Genomic DNA, 15,896 nt, shown 5'->3' with positions numbered 1-15,896 from the left:
GACATGGTGTTTATTTTGATAGTTCCATCTGGCTGGGCATAGCTCTCTTGATACAAAATTTTATTTCCCTGCAAATTTACTTAAGTTAAAAATGTTGAACTGAATTTACAAATGACATATCTGATAAAGGATTAGTATCCAAAATATATAAAGAACTTAAAAACCCAACACCCCCAAAATGAATACTCCAGTTAAAAAATGGGCAGAAGACATGAATAGGCATTTTCCCAAAGAAGACATGCAGATGGCCAACAGACACATGAAAAGATGCTCAACATCACTCATCATCAGGGAAATACAAATCAGAACTACCTGAGCTATCACCTCACACCTGTCAGAATGACTAAAATCAGCAACAGAAGAAACAACAGGTGTTGACGAGGATGGGAAGAGAAAGGAACCCTCTTGCACTATTGGTGGAAATGCAAACTGGTGCAGCCACTGTGGAAAACAGTATGGAGGTTCCTCAAGAAGTTAAAAATAGAACTACCCTACGATCCAGCAATCGTACTACTAGGTATTTACTCAAAGAATACAAAAATGCTCATTCAGGGGTGCCTGGCTGGCTCAATCAGTTAAGCGGCCGACTTTGGCTCAGGTCATGATCTGACTGTTCGAGGGTTCGAGCCCCGTGTCGGGCTCTGTGCTGACAGCGAGCTCAGAGCCTGGAGCCAGCTTTGGATTCTGTGTCTCCCTCTCTCTCTGACCCTCCCCTGTTCACGCTGTGTGTGTGTCTCTCTCTCTCAGAAATAAATAAAACATTAAAAAAATTAAACAAAAAAACAAAAAAACCCCCCCAAAATCCACATTCAAATGGATACATGCACCCTGATGTTTATAGCGGCATTATTTATAATAGTCAAATAATGGAAGCAGCCCAAGTGTCCATTGATTGATGAGTGGATAAAGATGTGATATATATATACACATATATATACAATGCAATATTTATTCAGCCATAAAAAAGAATGAAATCTTGCCATTTGTGATGACATGGATGGAGCTAGAGAGCATAATGCTATGTGAGATTAAGTTAGAAAGACAAATACCATGTAATTTCACTCATATGTGAAATTTAAGAAACAAAACAAATGAGCAAAGGGGAAAAGAAAGAGCGAGAGGCAAACTAAGAAACAAACTCTTGGGACACCTGGGTGGCTCAATCGGTTAAGCATCCAACTTTGGCTCAGGTCATGATCTCATAGTTTGTGAGTTTAAGCCCCGTGTTGGACTTTTGCTGACAGCTCAGAGCCTGGAGCCTGCTTCAGATTCTGTGTCTCCCTTTCTCTTTGCCCCTCCCCTGCTCATGCTCTGTCTCTCAATAATAAATAAAAATTTAAAAAAATTAAAAAAGAGAAACACATTGTTAACTAGAGAATGTAGTAATGGTTACCAGAGGGGAGGGGAGGGGGGATGGGTGAAATATGTGATGGGGATTAAGGAGGGCAGTTGCCGTGATAAGCACCGGCTATTGTATGGAAGTCTTGACTCACTATGATGTACACCTGAAATTAATATTACACTGTATGTTGACTGGAATTTAAACAGAATCTTTTTTTTTTTTTTTAAATTTTTATTTATTTCTAGGAGAGGGAGAGAGAGAGACAGCGTGAGCAGGGGAGGGTCAGAGAGAGAGGGAGTGACAGACTCCGAAACAGGCTCCAGGCTCTGAGCCGGCAGTCAGCACAGAGCCCGACGCGGGGCTCGAACCCACGAACCGCGAGATCATGACCCAAGCGAAAGTCGGACGCTTAACCGACTAAGCCACCCAGGCGCCCCTAAACAGAATCTTAAAGAGACATTTTGAATCAATTTAAAAGAAGACCAGTAGGAGCATCTAGGTGACTCAGTCCATTCAGCATCTGACTCTTGATTTCAGCTCAGGTTGGGGAATTGAGCCCTGTGTCTGGCTCCATGCTGAGTGTGGAGCCTGCTTTGGGATTCTCTCTCTCTCTCTCTCTCTCTCTCTCTCTCTCTCACCCTCCCTTTACCACTCTCCCTGTGCATGTGTGCACATTCTCTCTCTAAAATGAAAAAAAAAGTCTATTAAGTAACTAATAGAAAACCAAAAATGGGCACATAAAATTCTTGCAGGGAGCACACAGGTGACCGAAGTTTGGAAAGAGATGAGCTAGCCTGTCATACGTCTCCAAAGAACACTAAAAATACGTTCTTTACCTTCTCCACTCTGATTGGCCTTCTTTTTTTTTTTTTTTTTGGCTTAAGAATTCCTTCTTCTGGGGCGCCTGGGTGGCTTAGTCGGTTAAGCGTCCGACTTTCACTTAGGTAATGATCTCGCGGTTCATGGGTTCGGGCCCCGCGTCAGGCTCTGTGCTGACTGCCAGCTCAGAGCCTGGAGCCTGTTTCAGTCTGTGACTCCCTCTCTCTCTGACCCTCCCCTGCTCATGCTGTCTCTCTCTCTCTCCTAGAAATAAATAAAACATTAAAAAAAAAAAGAATTCCTTATTCTGAGTTTGGTTTTGATTAAACCCTTACTAGCCTTTCATTACCTAGTTTAGGTATTTGCAGCCTTTTCCTTACTCTCCCAGTTAGAATCCCCGTCCACTTTCTCTGTGCTCTCATAACCTCATTTCCACCATGGCTAATGCTGCATCTGTGAAAATCTGCCTTGTGTTTGTAGCTTTTGGGGCATTTGTCCTCAGTTGGATGTATCTGCCTAGAACGAAGTAACTATTTTTTACCCATCCTCGTTATCACCTGAGGCTCATGATATAATGTTTTGCAGAATGTTTGTGCTCTGTAAAATTTTTTAAAAAAATTTTTATGTCTTTATTTTATTTTGAGAGACAGGGACAGAGAGAGAGCAGGGGAGGGGCAGAGAGAGAGGGAGACACGGAATCCAAAGCAGACTCCAGGCTCTGAGCTGTCAGCACAGAGCCCGATGCAAGGCTCGAACCCACGGACTACGTGATCATGACCTGAGCCGAAGTTGGACGCTTCACCCATTGATCCACCCAGGTGTGCCTCAATAAAATTTTTTAAGAATTAAACTGAAGTCACAGAAGGAAGGGAGTCAGGCGGGTATATTTCCATTTTATTTGGGAGAGAGAGAGACAGAGAGAGAGAGAGAGAGAGAAGCAGAGGCAGGTTAAATCACTGTTAACCCAAATGCTTCATTTGTCCTAAGTCTTAATTACTGTTTGGAACAGAGATTAGGGCCTGGCATCATCTCATCTTTTCCTTCTTTTTTTCCTACACCATTGTGCAAGGAATTCGCTGACAAAATGTATCCTAGGCTGTTAGTTACAGCGTGGTGTGTTGGGTTTGCTTGGAAGGATATGGAAATAGAAGGTTTCTTTCCTTCAGGAGATAACAGATCACTCCCAAGTCAGGATTTCCCTGTATCTATACTGTTACAGGGATTTCCTGTATCTATACTGTATAAATACAAAATAAGATTTCCCCGGTAAATAGTGCCACCATTGAATGCTTCGGAGATCAACAAAGGAGCCATCAGCATGGTCTGGAGAGGTTCCTTGAAGACTTGAGAAGGGCTGAGCTTGTGCTGAACTTTGGAGCTTGGGTTTAGAGAGGAGTGGGAAGGTCACTTCAGCTGGAAAACAGCAAAATTGGGGAAAAGTGCAGAAGAGGGAACAACTCGTAGGCTTGCTGCACGGTGCGTGGCCCAGACCAGCTGCACTGAGCCCAGGACAACTGGCTAGAGATGTGAAACTCTTGTCTCCCCCAGGCTACAGGGTCAGGCCCTGCACTTTAAAGTCTGGGGGGCACCGACGGATGCCATATTTATGGGGCTGTACAGTTTACCGCTGGTTAAAGAAAACATCCCGTTCGATCCTCAGAATAGGGTAGATACAAATGAGTTAGATAAAGGTGGGTATTACTAGTGTCCAATCCCACTGAAAAGAAAACCTGAAGTTCAGAGAGGCTTTTTTTTTTTTTAATGTTTTATTTATTTCTGAGAGAGAGAGAGAGCATGCGCAGGGGAGGGTCAGAGAGAGAGGGAGACACAGAACCTGAAGCACGTTCCAGGCTCTGAGCTAGCTGTCAGCACAGAGCCTGACGTGGGCTCAGACCCACGAACCATGAGATCATGACCTGAGCCGAAGTTGGACGCTTAACTGACTGAGCCACCCAGGTGCCCCCAGAGAGGTTTTGATTTGCTGAAAGGTTCCTAGAGCTGAGTTTCCAACTCAGGTACACGGATTCCAGCCTCTTTTCACACCACACCATGAGAAGTCTGGCATGGGGAGCTGAGTACATTAGTACAGAAAGCGTGAACGTGGAGTAGGTAGCAGCTGGCCCATATGGTGGGATCTGGAACGTTAAAAGACATTTATCCATATCCATGGATATGCTTTGGCCAGAAGAATTTCATGAGGAGTGTCTCAGGTAGACCAATATGGTGATATGCAGATGAATTAGAGTTGGGGAAGAAACAGGACTTTGAGACCCCTGTTATTCAGGGCATGATAAGTAAGTTCAATTAAAAAAAAAAAGGTGGTATCCATAAGTCACCCGACCAACATTTATTGAATACCCAGTGTGTACCGGGTGCTGGGCATTTGGTCGTGCTGTCCCGAGATGCTTGCTCATGAGTCCGTCAGATAACAGAGTACTAAGTACGAAATGACTAACACTAACGACGACAAGGTCATCTTCGATGTTTCCCATTTGTTTTCTTTTCCTGTAAATAAAGCTCCAGCCTCAGCGTAAGGTGATCCCGTTCTCATCCTGGTTTTGCTGTTAGTGTTTTACGTGATCTTGAACGACTCACTTAATTACTCCATTGTCCATTTTGCCTACTTTAAGACCAAACATCATACTTCCCATGACCTCACAGCATGAGATATTGTGATGAGCTCATTTATGGGGGAGGTTTCAGTTTCCGGAGTGGTATAAAAGCTTATAATGCTGTTGATATAAAATCACTTTAAAAACCTTCACTTTCCGCAGCTTCAGAAATCTCAGTCCCCTGGTGCACTGTAGTCACCTAATTATAATGACATGGAATGGGGGGGCAGCCACGTGTGGCACTTGTTTTCCTTCCCTGGAGGGGGCTTTGAAGAAGATAATGGCCTCTCTGCAGTTGTTGACCCCCCTGGGAAGGAGCATGGATGGTGGTTTCTGATTGTGGCTTTAAGACCCAGCCACCGGTAGGTGTGGTCATTGGAGACTCCGTGGTGAACATGTGCCTGGTGGATACGGAGTAATACAGACAGGGTTCAGAGCCTGTGGGCTCTGGGGTAGAGAAGCGGGGTTCCCGGCTGCATGTGTCTGACCCGTCTGGTGACATAAAGCCATGGCTCTGCGTGTGTGCAGTTGAGGTCCCTGGGTGCACATGCATGTGCACACACATGGGGTAGGCACGGGAAACATTGTGAGGGGTGAGAGGAGGCCAGAGAAGGCAACCAGGCTTACTGGGGCGTCAGGCTGCAAGGAATAATGCTGATTAGCACAGATCATACTGATGAGCTCGTTTCACGGCTGCCCTCTGTGAATTAGCGGGTGTATCGGCACCACATCTCTGTTTCTGAACTGTTTTCTTTTTAAAAAATTGTTAATGGTTTGATTGTAATCCCAGGACAGTTAACATATAGTGTTCTGTGAGTTGCAGGTGTACAACACGGTGACTCAACACTTCCGTAGGTCACTCGGTGCTCACTACAGCAGGGCTCTCCTTAATCCCCGTCCCCTCTTTCCCCTATCCCCCCACCAGCCTTTCCCTGTGACCCGCCAGTTCTCTCGAGTCTGTTGCTTGGTTGGCCTCTCCCTCTCCTTCCTTCCCCTTTGCCCAGTTGTTTCTTAAATTCCACGTGTGACGGAAATCACATGGTATTTGTCTTTCTCTGACTTTCTTTGCTCAGCATAATGCTCTCCAGCTCCATCCATGTCATTGCAAATGGCAAGATTTCATTCTTTTTTATGGCCGAGTAATATTCCTCTGTGTGTGTGTGTGTGTGTGTGTGTGTGTGCGCGCGTGCGCGCGCGCGCATGTGTGCATATCCATACTACATCTTCTTTATCCATTCGTCTGCACACTTGGGCTGCCTCCATCGTTTGGCTGTTGTAAATGAACCAGTAGACCCTGGGTGCATGTAGTTCCTGAACTGCTTTCCACACATTGTGGCTCCCGCTGAGAATGGTCCTCTCCATGAAGACGCATAAATACTGCACACAAGAGGACCCTTTGAGCATTTCCTCTCTAACCTAGAACATTGCTTATCTTAGAACAGTCCAGATAAAAATATGATATATTAACATATTTTCTTTTTTTAAAAATATAATTTATGTCAAATTAGCTAACATACAGTGTGTAAAGTGTGCTTTTGGTTTTTGGAGTAGATTCACACGATTCATCATTTCCATACAACAGCCAGTGCTCATCCAAACAAATGCCCTCCTCAATGCCCATCACCCACTGTCCCATCTCCCCCACCCCTCCCATCCACTCTCAGTTTGATCTCTGTATTTAAGTCTCTTATGGTTTGCCTCCCTCCCTCTCTGTAACTATTTTCCCCTTTCCTTCCCCCATAGTCTTCTGTTAAGTTTCTTAAGATCCACATTTGAGTGAAAACAAATGATATCTGTCCTTCTCTGCCTGACTTATTTCGCTCAGCATAACACCCTCAAGGTCCATCCAGGTTGCTACACATGGCCAGATTTCATTCTTTCTCATTGCCATGTAGTATTCCATTGTATAGATAAACCATATCTTCTTGATCCATTCGTCATTGATGGACATTTAGGCTGTTTCCATGTTTTGGCTATTGTTGAAAGTGCTGCTATGAACATTGGGGTACATGTGCCCCTATGCATCAGCACTCCTGTATCCCTCGGGCAAATTCCTAGCAGTGCACATATTTTCAACAAGCACCTAGAACAGTGCCTGGCACATAATTAGAATTTAGAGAAGTGTTTGCTGCTGTTATTAGCATTCTATCCTATTTATTCATTCATTCACTTGCTGAGTGTGAGCTTCAGGTATCTAGGCCCTGAGTTGTTTGCTTTGGAAGCCCAGGGGTAGATCACACAAAAATCCTGCCCTCAGGAACAGAATATTCTGGTAGGAAAAATAAGATGAGCAAATACATAAATATGATGGCGTGCAGAAAATGATCTATCTCTAAGAAAAGTCTAGATGGAGCTCTTGGGGCTGAGCAGAAGTAGGAGAGGGCTTCTGGAGGGTTCGAAAGGAAGACAGGGTAGGGGGAAGGGGTACCTGAGTTCCATCCGCCTGGATGGAAAAGGTGCAGAGACGCAGCTGAACCAGGTGAGATGCTTTCCGGGTAAAGTGAGTGGGAGGCACACAAGCAGAAAATAGCATATTTAAGAGAGAAAATATAACTAGTTTGCTTTGTCTGATGGAAGGCTGTGTTTTGAACACGTGTTTTGCGTCATCTCCAGAGTTCACGTGCCCCATATTTTTTCATGTCTTTGCCCTTCAATTAAGTTCAGCAGATTATAATAAGGAGAGGCCATTACTAACACGATGCAAATGGCTTTGTAATTATAGCTGCTGCCAAATGTGTAATCTATCTGTTCTTAATTATTAGGGTTTTTATTTTTCTAAACTGATTGCCTTCTGGTCTAAAACTTCCTTAATAGGATGCAAATAGGGGCCAGGAAGCAATATAAATCTAGCAGCCTGGTTTCCTCTGCATTCTCCAATAAATCACCCACGCGGACTGCCCTGTGGTGGCTTGGTACACCTTGGGAGGCGCGTCATTTGCCTCCGAATAGATCGGGGCTGCCTCACATCCCCTCAGCCTTGCAGAGTGTGAAACTCAAATGCTGGGTTTATGGTAGCTTTCTGTTAAGACCCGCACGGCGTCATGACTCCTTTTCTCTTTTCTTGACAGTAATCCCACCATCGACTTATGGTAAAGTACTCTGCCTTTGGCATTTTAGCTTCATCCACCTAACAGCTGGCTATGCCCCTACCCCGTGGTGTGGGAGGAGCTCGGGGTTCACTAATGAGTGGAGCTGAAGCTGTTGGGAAGTCTCTTCCTTTTCGCGCCTCAGTCAGCACATCCATCCAGTGGGGGTGTTACTATGCACTATAGAGAAATCACAGCTTTGTACTTTGGAAACACTTGTTCTGTGTAAGGTATTTTAAGATACCAGGTTCTAAATTCATGAGGATAAGTTCTTAAAATAAGATTGTCTCACTTAGTGAGACAGTTCTCACTGGAACAGAATAATTCTGTTTTCCTAATGCATTTGAAGCTTGAAATAATCACCCAACAATGAGAACGAATATAAATGGATATCCATAGCATAAAAAGGCCACATAGGGCTCAACAGCTTATAAACCTGATTGCAAATAGCTGTAAGGCCCAGAACAGTCAGAGACAAACAGCATATGTGCTCAATAATTATTTCTTGAATGAATGAGTGGGGTTTTTTTTTCCTTCTGGAGAACAATTATGTTTAGATTAAATAACGATTAAATAGAGCAAAGCGTTATAAAGTGAGTGTTTATTACGGGATTTCGAACTTCTTTACATCTTATAAGCTGCATACTATGTTTTAAAGTAGTACCGGGGAGTCTGGGGGGCTCAGTCGGTTAAACATCTGACTTTGGCTCTGGTGGTGATCTCACAGTCGTGCGCGCAAGCCCTGCTTCCGGTGAGCATGAACCCCACTTCGAGTGAGCTCTGATTCTCTCTCTGCCCCTTGCTCACTTGTGCCCTCTCTCTCTCAAAATAAAATAAAGCAAAATAAAATAAAATAAAATAGTACATACTCAAGTACATTCTTGAATGAAGTATTTTCATATGTGCTCTCTCTATATATGTTATCTACCTATACTATTCTCTCCCTATATTTTTTCTCCCTATATATAACTATATATAGTCTATAAATGTTCTTTCTGTATATACACGCTATATATATTCTCTGTGTGTATATATACACTCTGTATGTATATGCTCTATGTCCTTTTACTATGTATATATATTCTATGTATGCGGCGTTTTCTGAGACATTTAACAGTGCCACAAAAGGTTTTGTTTAGATTGTGAATCCTAGGCCAAGGTGCTCTTGGACCCGGGTGCCTGCTTATCTGAACTGAGAGTGTAGTTTTGAGGAGAAAAGAGCCGGAATCAGTCTCCTAAATCAGAGCCAGTAATATCCCCGCCCCCACCTTCGCTGGTGTCATACGGTCACCCATGCGCAGGGTCCTGAGCATCAGATGTATCGCAAATGTAGAGGAGACCCCCACGGAAAAAGCCCAATGTGCTCTATAAGTGGTATCGCTGATGACTGCCGGTAGTAGATCGGAAGCGCCCTTTCCACGTGTCTCTCCTTTGCTTCCGGGGTGTCTCGTTTGGCGTGGCTCGCGGAAACCCAGAAGCAAGACACGGGTCCTGCGCGGCCCGTGAGCTCGCTGGCTGCGACCGCAGCGCTGATGGGTTTGTGTGTTTGCTCCTCCAGCTCTACGTGGCCACGGAGGCCATCCTCATCGCCCTGGTGGGGGCCACGCCTTCCTACCACTGGGACCTGGCGGAGCTCCTGCCCAATCAGAGCCACGGCAACCGGTCGGCGGCTGATGACCGCGCCCTGGGGGCGTGGCTGCTGACCGCCAACCGCAGCGAGGTCCGGAAGCACGTGCAGTTCAGCGGCAGCTTCACGTCCATCGCGTCCGAGGTAACGCTGGGCGGCCCCTCTGATCACCGCCTGCGCGTTGCCGCTGGTCCGCACGGAACCGCGCTTCTGTCGTGTTGATGTGAATGACAGCCACCCCTTCAGACAGCTATCTGGTACATTGGAGGGTGTCAAGGGGGATACTCTCCTTCCTTCTTGCTGCAAGCAGGGAGAGCATGAGCCTTGCCAGACTGTCTGCCAGGGGATGAACTCGGAGGGGCCACCTCGCAGTTACAGTGTCCTTTTACCATTCATTCATTCATTCATTCATTCATTCATTTAAGTTTTTAATTTTTATTTTTGAGAGAGAGCAAGACAGAGCACAAGCAGGGGAGGGTCAGAGAGAGAGGGAGACACAGAATCTGAAGCAGGCTCCAGGCTCTGAGCTGACTGCACAGAGCTGGACATGAGACTCTAACTTCATGACCTGAGCTGAGGTCAGACGCTTAACTGACTGAGCCACCCAGGCACCCCTACGGTGTCCTTTTAAAAAGTGAACCAAAGCTTCCATTTCTTTTTCTTACATACACAAAAATTAACCACGTCAAGAGAGAGGAACGTGGTGAGCATCTCCAACATCCACAGTTCATGTGTCCCATCCAGTCCTGTGTGTAGACCACATGGGGCCCCTAGACTGTACAACAGACTGCCCCAATACAGATGGAACCCCCCCGCCCCTTGTGCAGGGCAGGAAGCCTCATGTTCCAGGGGGCTTGTGGCCAGGGTGGTCCTGCTGAGGACAGCACCTTCTGAGCTGACCCCAGGTAATAAGCTGAGAGCACATAGTCCGGTGAAGAGGAACCCTGGTCCAAGAGGGGCAGGGCGCATGCTCAGCTGGAGGGCAGGTAGCTGGAGAGCAGGTGTGCTGACACTTAAACACTTGAAACAGTCCTTTGCCTGCTCCCCACAAGCCTCGCCTGGCCTCGTCCTTGGACCTGGTGATCCAGTAAGCATAGGGTTAATGCCTGGTGGGCATTGCTGCTCTCTGTGTGGACTGTCATGCCAGTCAGCTGCCCCCAAATCCTTTTGGCTGCCCCCAGCCCGGTTACCAGAGTGCTTTCCGATGCCCTCCATCCCTTGCCCACCCTCCTGTGTGCGTGCGTGCGTGCGTGCGTGTGTGTGTGTGTGTGTGTGTGTCTCACCATGGCATCGGCCAGTCTTAACCTGTTGCTGACTATTCTGAGAATCACCCTTTGGATGACACGTGCCAGAAACAGAAGAGACATGAAGGCAGTAGTGGCTTGGCCTTTCCTTAACAGTTTCCCTTCAAAGCCGTAATCATCGGGTTGGTGTTCTGAGCTCCTGCCAGGTAGTGTATTTCTCTGACAGCAGTGTAGTCCTGTCACCCCTGATTCTGAACCCCCACTGATTCCTCCCACTGTGCACAGGAAACTGTGGAACCCACTTAGGGTGTTACATTCGATGCCCTTTACCCTCCACAGCTGGGGCCTGGGTGCACTTTTGCAGCCCCTTGCCTCTGCCTCCCCTCTTCCCCGCCCAGACCCTGAGTGCTTGGCCTACCTGTTACCGCGGTGGGTAACTCACCTTGGAATCCCCTGACCTGACCCTTGCGTCCACCTGGTGACATCCTAACCAACCCTCTAGTGCTCACCTTGACCGTCCCCTTCCCTGCCACGTCCAGCCCAGCCCACTCCCAGAAGAAGTAAATACACTCGCTTCCTCTCCAGTAACATTGTGTTTGCACTCACGTCACAAACCGTAGTGTGTGGTTCGACTCTGCTTCTTCTGAAGTCGTTTGAGGTCAGAAACCATATTTTGGTCATCTTTATACCTCTGTGGCCTACTAGCAACTATTACTGTCCCCGCAAGTGCCAACTGAGGACCACCACTGCTAACCTATTGAAACAGCAAGTAGCGTGGGATGGTGAGCCTGCACCAGGTGTTGTGATGCACGCCCCAAACCCATGTAACCTTCAAAATGATTGTATGACGTCAACATCATTTTCTCCATTTTACATGTGAAGAAACAGATATCTTAAGGTCAGCTCAGCTTATAGGGTCAGAGCTAGATTTCAACCCTAGTTTGTCTTAACTCAGAGGCCTGTACACTAACTTATTGCACTTTTTGGAAACCTATTCAATCCAAATCGGTATGTACATCTCTTAGTTCTTTCTAATAGATAACGATAGCTAAGGAGCTTAAATTTTTTTTTTTAATTTGGAAATAATTTCAGACTGGCAAATTTCAAGACTCATACAGAGAATAAATACTCTTACAGCCTTTCATTTCACCTATCTTTACCATCTCAGTTTTTTTTTCTAGGCCGTTTGACAGTTCCGTATACCATACCCCTCTTCTTTTATGCCCAAATACTTCTGCATGTACTTCCTAAATGTAAAGGAATTTTCTGACATAACCACAGGACAGTTACTAACTTCTAGACATTTAACATTGGAATGCGTGGGTGGCTCAGTCCATTAAGCGTCAGACTTCGGCTCAGGTCATGGTCTCACAGTTCGTGAGTTTGAGCCCCGTGTCGGGCTCTGTGCTGACAGCTCAGAGCCTGGAGCCTGCTTCAGGCTCTCTCTGCCCCTCCCTTGGTCATGCTCTGTCTGTCTGTCTCTCTCTCAAAGATAAACATTAAAATATTTTTTAAAAAAGAAATTTAACATTGATTCTGTATTTTAATCTACCATCCATACCCAGTTTTGTCACTTGACCCAGTACTGCCCTTGCTAGCACTGGGTTCCCCCTCTTATACCCAGTTCTGTTTTAGGGTCACATGTTACATTTAGTTGTCATGACTCCTAGGATCTTTTCACCTTCAGCCTCTTCCCTTTATGACATTGATACTTTTGAAGAGGACATACCCCCTCTCTTATTAAAAATAAGGATGGTCTTCATGTTGGGTCTGTCTGATGATTTCTCATGAAGGCTACACATCTGAAGTCAGAATAGTAGTAAATAATGTGTCCTTCTGGATCATGTACACTATCCATCGGCCCCTTCTTGTGTTAATTTCGATCATCCACTCCAGGTATTGCTTGATTTCTCCCCTGTATAGTTAATATTCTTTTCCTTTCCAGGAATATGGAATCTATGGAGAATCCCTTCAAGATTATGCAGATGCACTATTCCTTATCAGAACCCCCCCACCCCAAATTTAGCACCTTTTCATGATGCTTTTGTAAACCAAGCTAAGACCATGATGGATGCAAAATGATGATTCCTTTACTCATTTTTGCCACTTGACATTCTGCCTTTTTTTTTTTTTTTGAAGTATAATGGACCCCTAACACTGTATTCCTTTCAGGTGTAGGACACAATGACTCAATGTTTGTACGCCCTGCAAAATAATCATCAGGGTAGGTCTCCTTAACACCATCACTGTACATAGTTACAGAATTTGTTCTTGTGATGAGAACGTTTAAGATGTCTTCTCTTATTATCTGTAGTCACCATGTTGCACATTACGTCCCCAGGGCTTACTTATTTTATAACCTCATTTTACCCAACTCCCAACCCCCGCCTTTGGCAATCACCAATCTGTTCTCTGTATCTATAAGCCTGTTTTTTGGGTTTTTGGTTTTCATTTCTGTTCTTCTTCTTCTTCTTCTTCTTTTTTTTTTTTAGACTTCCATGGCATTCTGTTTTTAGCTGGAAGCAAAGCCCCTTCTTTTCCCTTGTCCATCTGTAGGCCTGTCTGTCTGTCTATATCTAACTCTATGTATCTACTTATATGTCTATCATTAGTATGTATTTATAGGCCCCTGTTCTTAATTATTTATAATTTTTAACCGTCTTTAATTATTTTGATGCTCAATTTACCAGTGAGAATCTCTTCAAGCTGTCCTTGAGTCCTTTTAAAAATATTTATTTGTGTGTTTATTTATTTATTTGTTTTAGAGAATGTGCAAGCAGTGGAGGGGGCAAAGGGAGAGAGAGAACCCCAAGCAGACTCCACGTTCAGCATGGAGCCCGACACAGGGCTCCATCCCGTAACCATGAGATCATGACCTGAGCCAAAATCAAGAATCCGATGCTTAACTGACTGAGCCAACTTGGCACCCCTCTAATATTTTTTTAATGTTTATTTTGAATATGTATTGGATTTTGTCAAATAGAGCAATTTGCAGTGTTCTACATCAGTTGCAGTGGTTATGTTATTTTTTTCCCCACCTTTTCTTTGGTAGATTGTCCTGACTGACTTTCAAATATTGAACCAGCTTTGTGCCTCCTGATGACATATTCTCTGTATATATTGTTGAGTTCTATTTGCTAATATTTTGTTAAGGATTTTTGCTTCTGAATCCTGAGGGATTTGATCTGTTGTTTTCTTTTCTTTTCTTTTTTTTTGGACCTTTGTCTGATTTTGGTACCAGGGTGACATTCACAAAATGAAGTGGGAAGTATTCCACTCTTTTCTGTTTTCTGGAAGTGATTGGGTAGAATTGGTGTTCGTTCTTTAAATATTTGGTAGAACTCTCTAGAAAAATCATCTGGGCTTTTTGTTGTTGCTATTGTTTTAGTTTTATTTTTTGACAGTTTTAAAATTATGAATTCAGTTTTCTTGAAGGTTATACAGCTGTTTAAATGATTTATTTTGTATTGTGAGTTGTGACAGTTTGTGCTTTTCAAGGAATTAGTCCATTTCATCTAAGTTGTCAGATTTATGTGTGTCGAGTCGTCCATTGTATTACTTTATTATTCCTTTGATGTTTGCAGAATCTGAAATGAAATCCCCTCTACTATTACCTGATATTGGTAATTTGTGTCTTCTGTCCTGTTTAATTACTTGTTAGTCATATAAGCTTGTCAATTTTACTGATCGTTTTAAAGACAGCATTTTGTTCATTGATTTTTCCCTATTTTTTTTTCTATTTTTAGTTGTATTGATTTCTGTTCTTGTCTTTATCAGTTTCTTTCATATGCTTGCTTTGAATTTCTTTTTCTCTTTTTCTTTTTAAGGTTATAGAGTTGGTAGCCTAGATTTTTAATTAGTTGTCTTCTTTACAAATGTAAGCATTTTAGTGCTGTAAGTTTTCCTCTCACGACTGCTTTAGCTGTGTCCCACAAATTTTGGTATGTTGTATTTTTATTTTCATTTAGCGCAATAAATTTTTTTTCTCCTTAAAACTTCCTCTTTGGCCCAATGGTTATTTAGAAGTCTCTTGTTTAGTTACCTAGTGTGTGATTTTCCTGTTAGCTTTCTGATTGTTTTCTAGTTTGATTCCATTATGGTCAGAGAATACACTGTGTGATTTCAATTTTTTTAATTTGTTAAGGTTTCTTTTATGACTCCGGATGTGGTCTGTTTTGGTATATATTCCACTGGCTCTTGAACAAACTGCTGCTGTTGTGTGGAGTGTTTATTTATAAATATTGTTTTGATTCTGTTGGTTAATGGTTTTATTGATTTCTTCTATATCCTTGCTGATTTTCTGCCCATTGTTCTATGTATTGTTGAGAGAGGAGTGTTTATGTATTTAATTATTATTGTAGATTTGTTGACTTCTCCTTTCAGTGTTCCTAGTTTTTCCTTCATATGTATTTTTTTTTTAATTTTAATGTTTATTTTTGAGAGAGAGAGAGAGAGAGAGCGAGAGAGCAAGCACAAGCAGGGGAGGGGCAGAGAGAGAGGGAGACACAGAATCCAAAGCAGGCTCCAGGCTCTGAGCTGTCAGCACAGAGCCTGATGTGGGGCTCAAACCCACGAACCATGAGATCATGACCTGAGCCAAAGTAAGATGCTTAACTGACTGAGCCACCCAGGCACCCCTTCCTTCATATATTTTTAAGCTCTGTTTAGTCTATGCATATTGATGATTGCTATGTCTTCTTGATGGACTTTTTCTTTTTATCATTTTATAATGTACCTTCATACCCCTGGTAATTTTCTATGTTCCAAGATGTGGTCTGATATGACTCTAGCCACTCCTGCTTTCTTTGATTAGTTTTGTTAGCATGATTTGTATTTTTCCCTTTCCTTTCAACTTGACTGTATGTATGAAGTTAGTTTCTCATAGACAGCACATAACTGGGTCAGGTTTTTAAATCCACAATGTCAATCTCTGTCTTTATGTATATTTTTAGTTAATTTACATTTAATATAATTATTTGATAGAACTTACCTCTTCTGATATATTATTTTTTATTGTTTTCTGTTCTCTGGTTTTTTCTTTGATTTTTCTTGTCTTTCTGCAGGTTATTTGAACATTTTTTAGGATTTGTTTTGACTTCTTTATAGTATTTTTTAGTATATCTGTTTGTATAGATTTTTTTAGTGATTGCTCTTAACATTGCCTTT

The 15,896-nt window shown here is 43.5% G+C and overlaps 1 protein-coding gene across 3 annotated transcripts in view; it reads left to right on the top strand.

The window, feature by feature from the left end:
• The window catches only part of SLC22A15 (solute carrier family 22 member 15), an 87,977-nt gene that overhangs the window by 8,593 nt on the left and 63,488 nt on the right, over nucleotides 1-15,896 (top strand). For all 3 annotated transcript variants that reach the window (XM_039242760.1, XM_039242759.1, XM_039242761.1), the window contains exon 2: nucleotides 9,418-9,630. In XM_039242760.1, coding sequence (XP_039098691.1) covers nucleotides 9,418-9,630 — 213 coding nt within the window. The remainder of the gene's footprint in view (nucleotides 1-9,417; nucleotides 9,631-15,896) is intronic.

This window comes from Hyaena hyaena, unplaced genomic scaffold, assembly GCF_003009895.1.
Source record: "Hyaena hyaena isolate Hyena2069 unplaced genomic scaffold, ASM300989v1 scaffold_217, whole genome shotgun sequence".
Classification (NCBI taxonomy): domain Eukaryota; kingdom Metazoa; phylum Chordata; class Mammalia; order Carnivora; family Hyaenidae; genus Hyaena; species Hyaena hyaena.
This window is presented reverse-complemented; position numbering and strand designations above follow the sequence as displayed.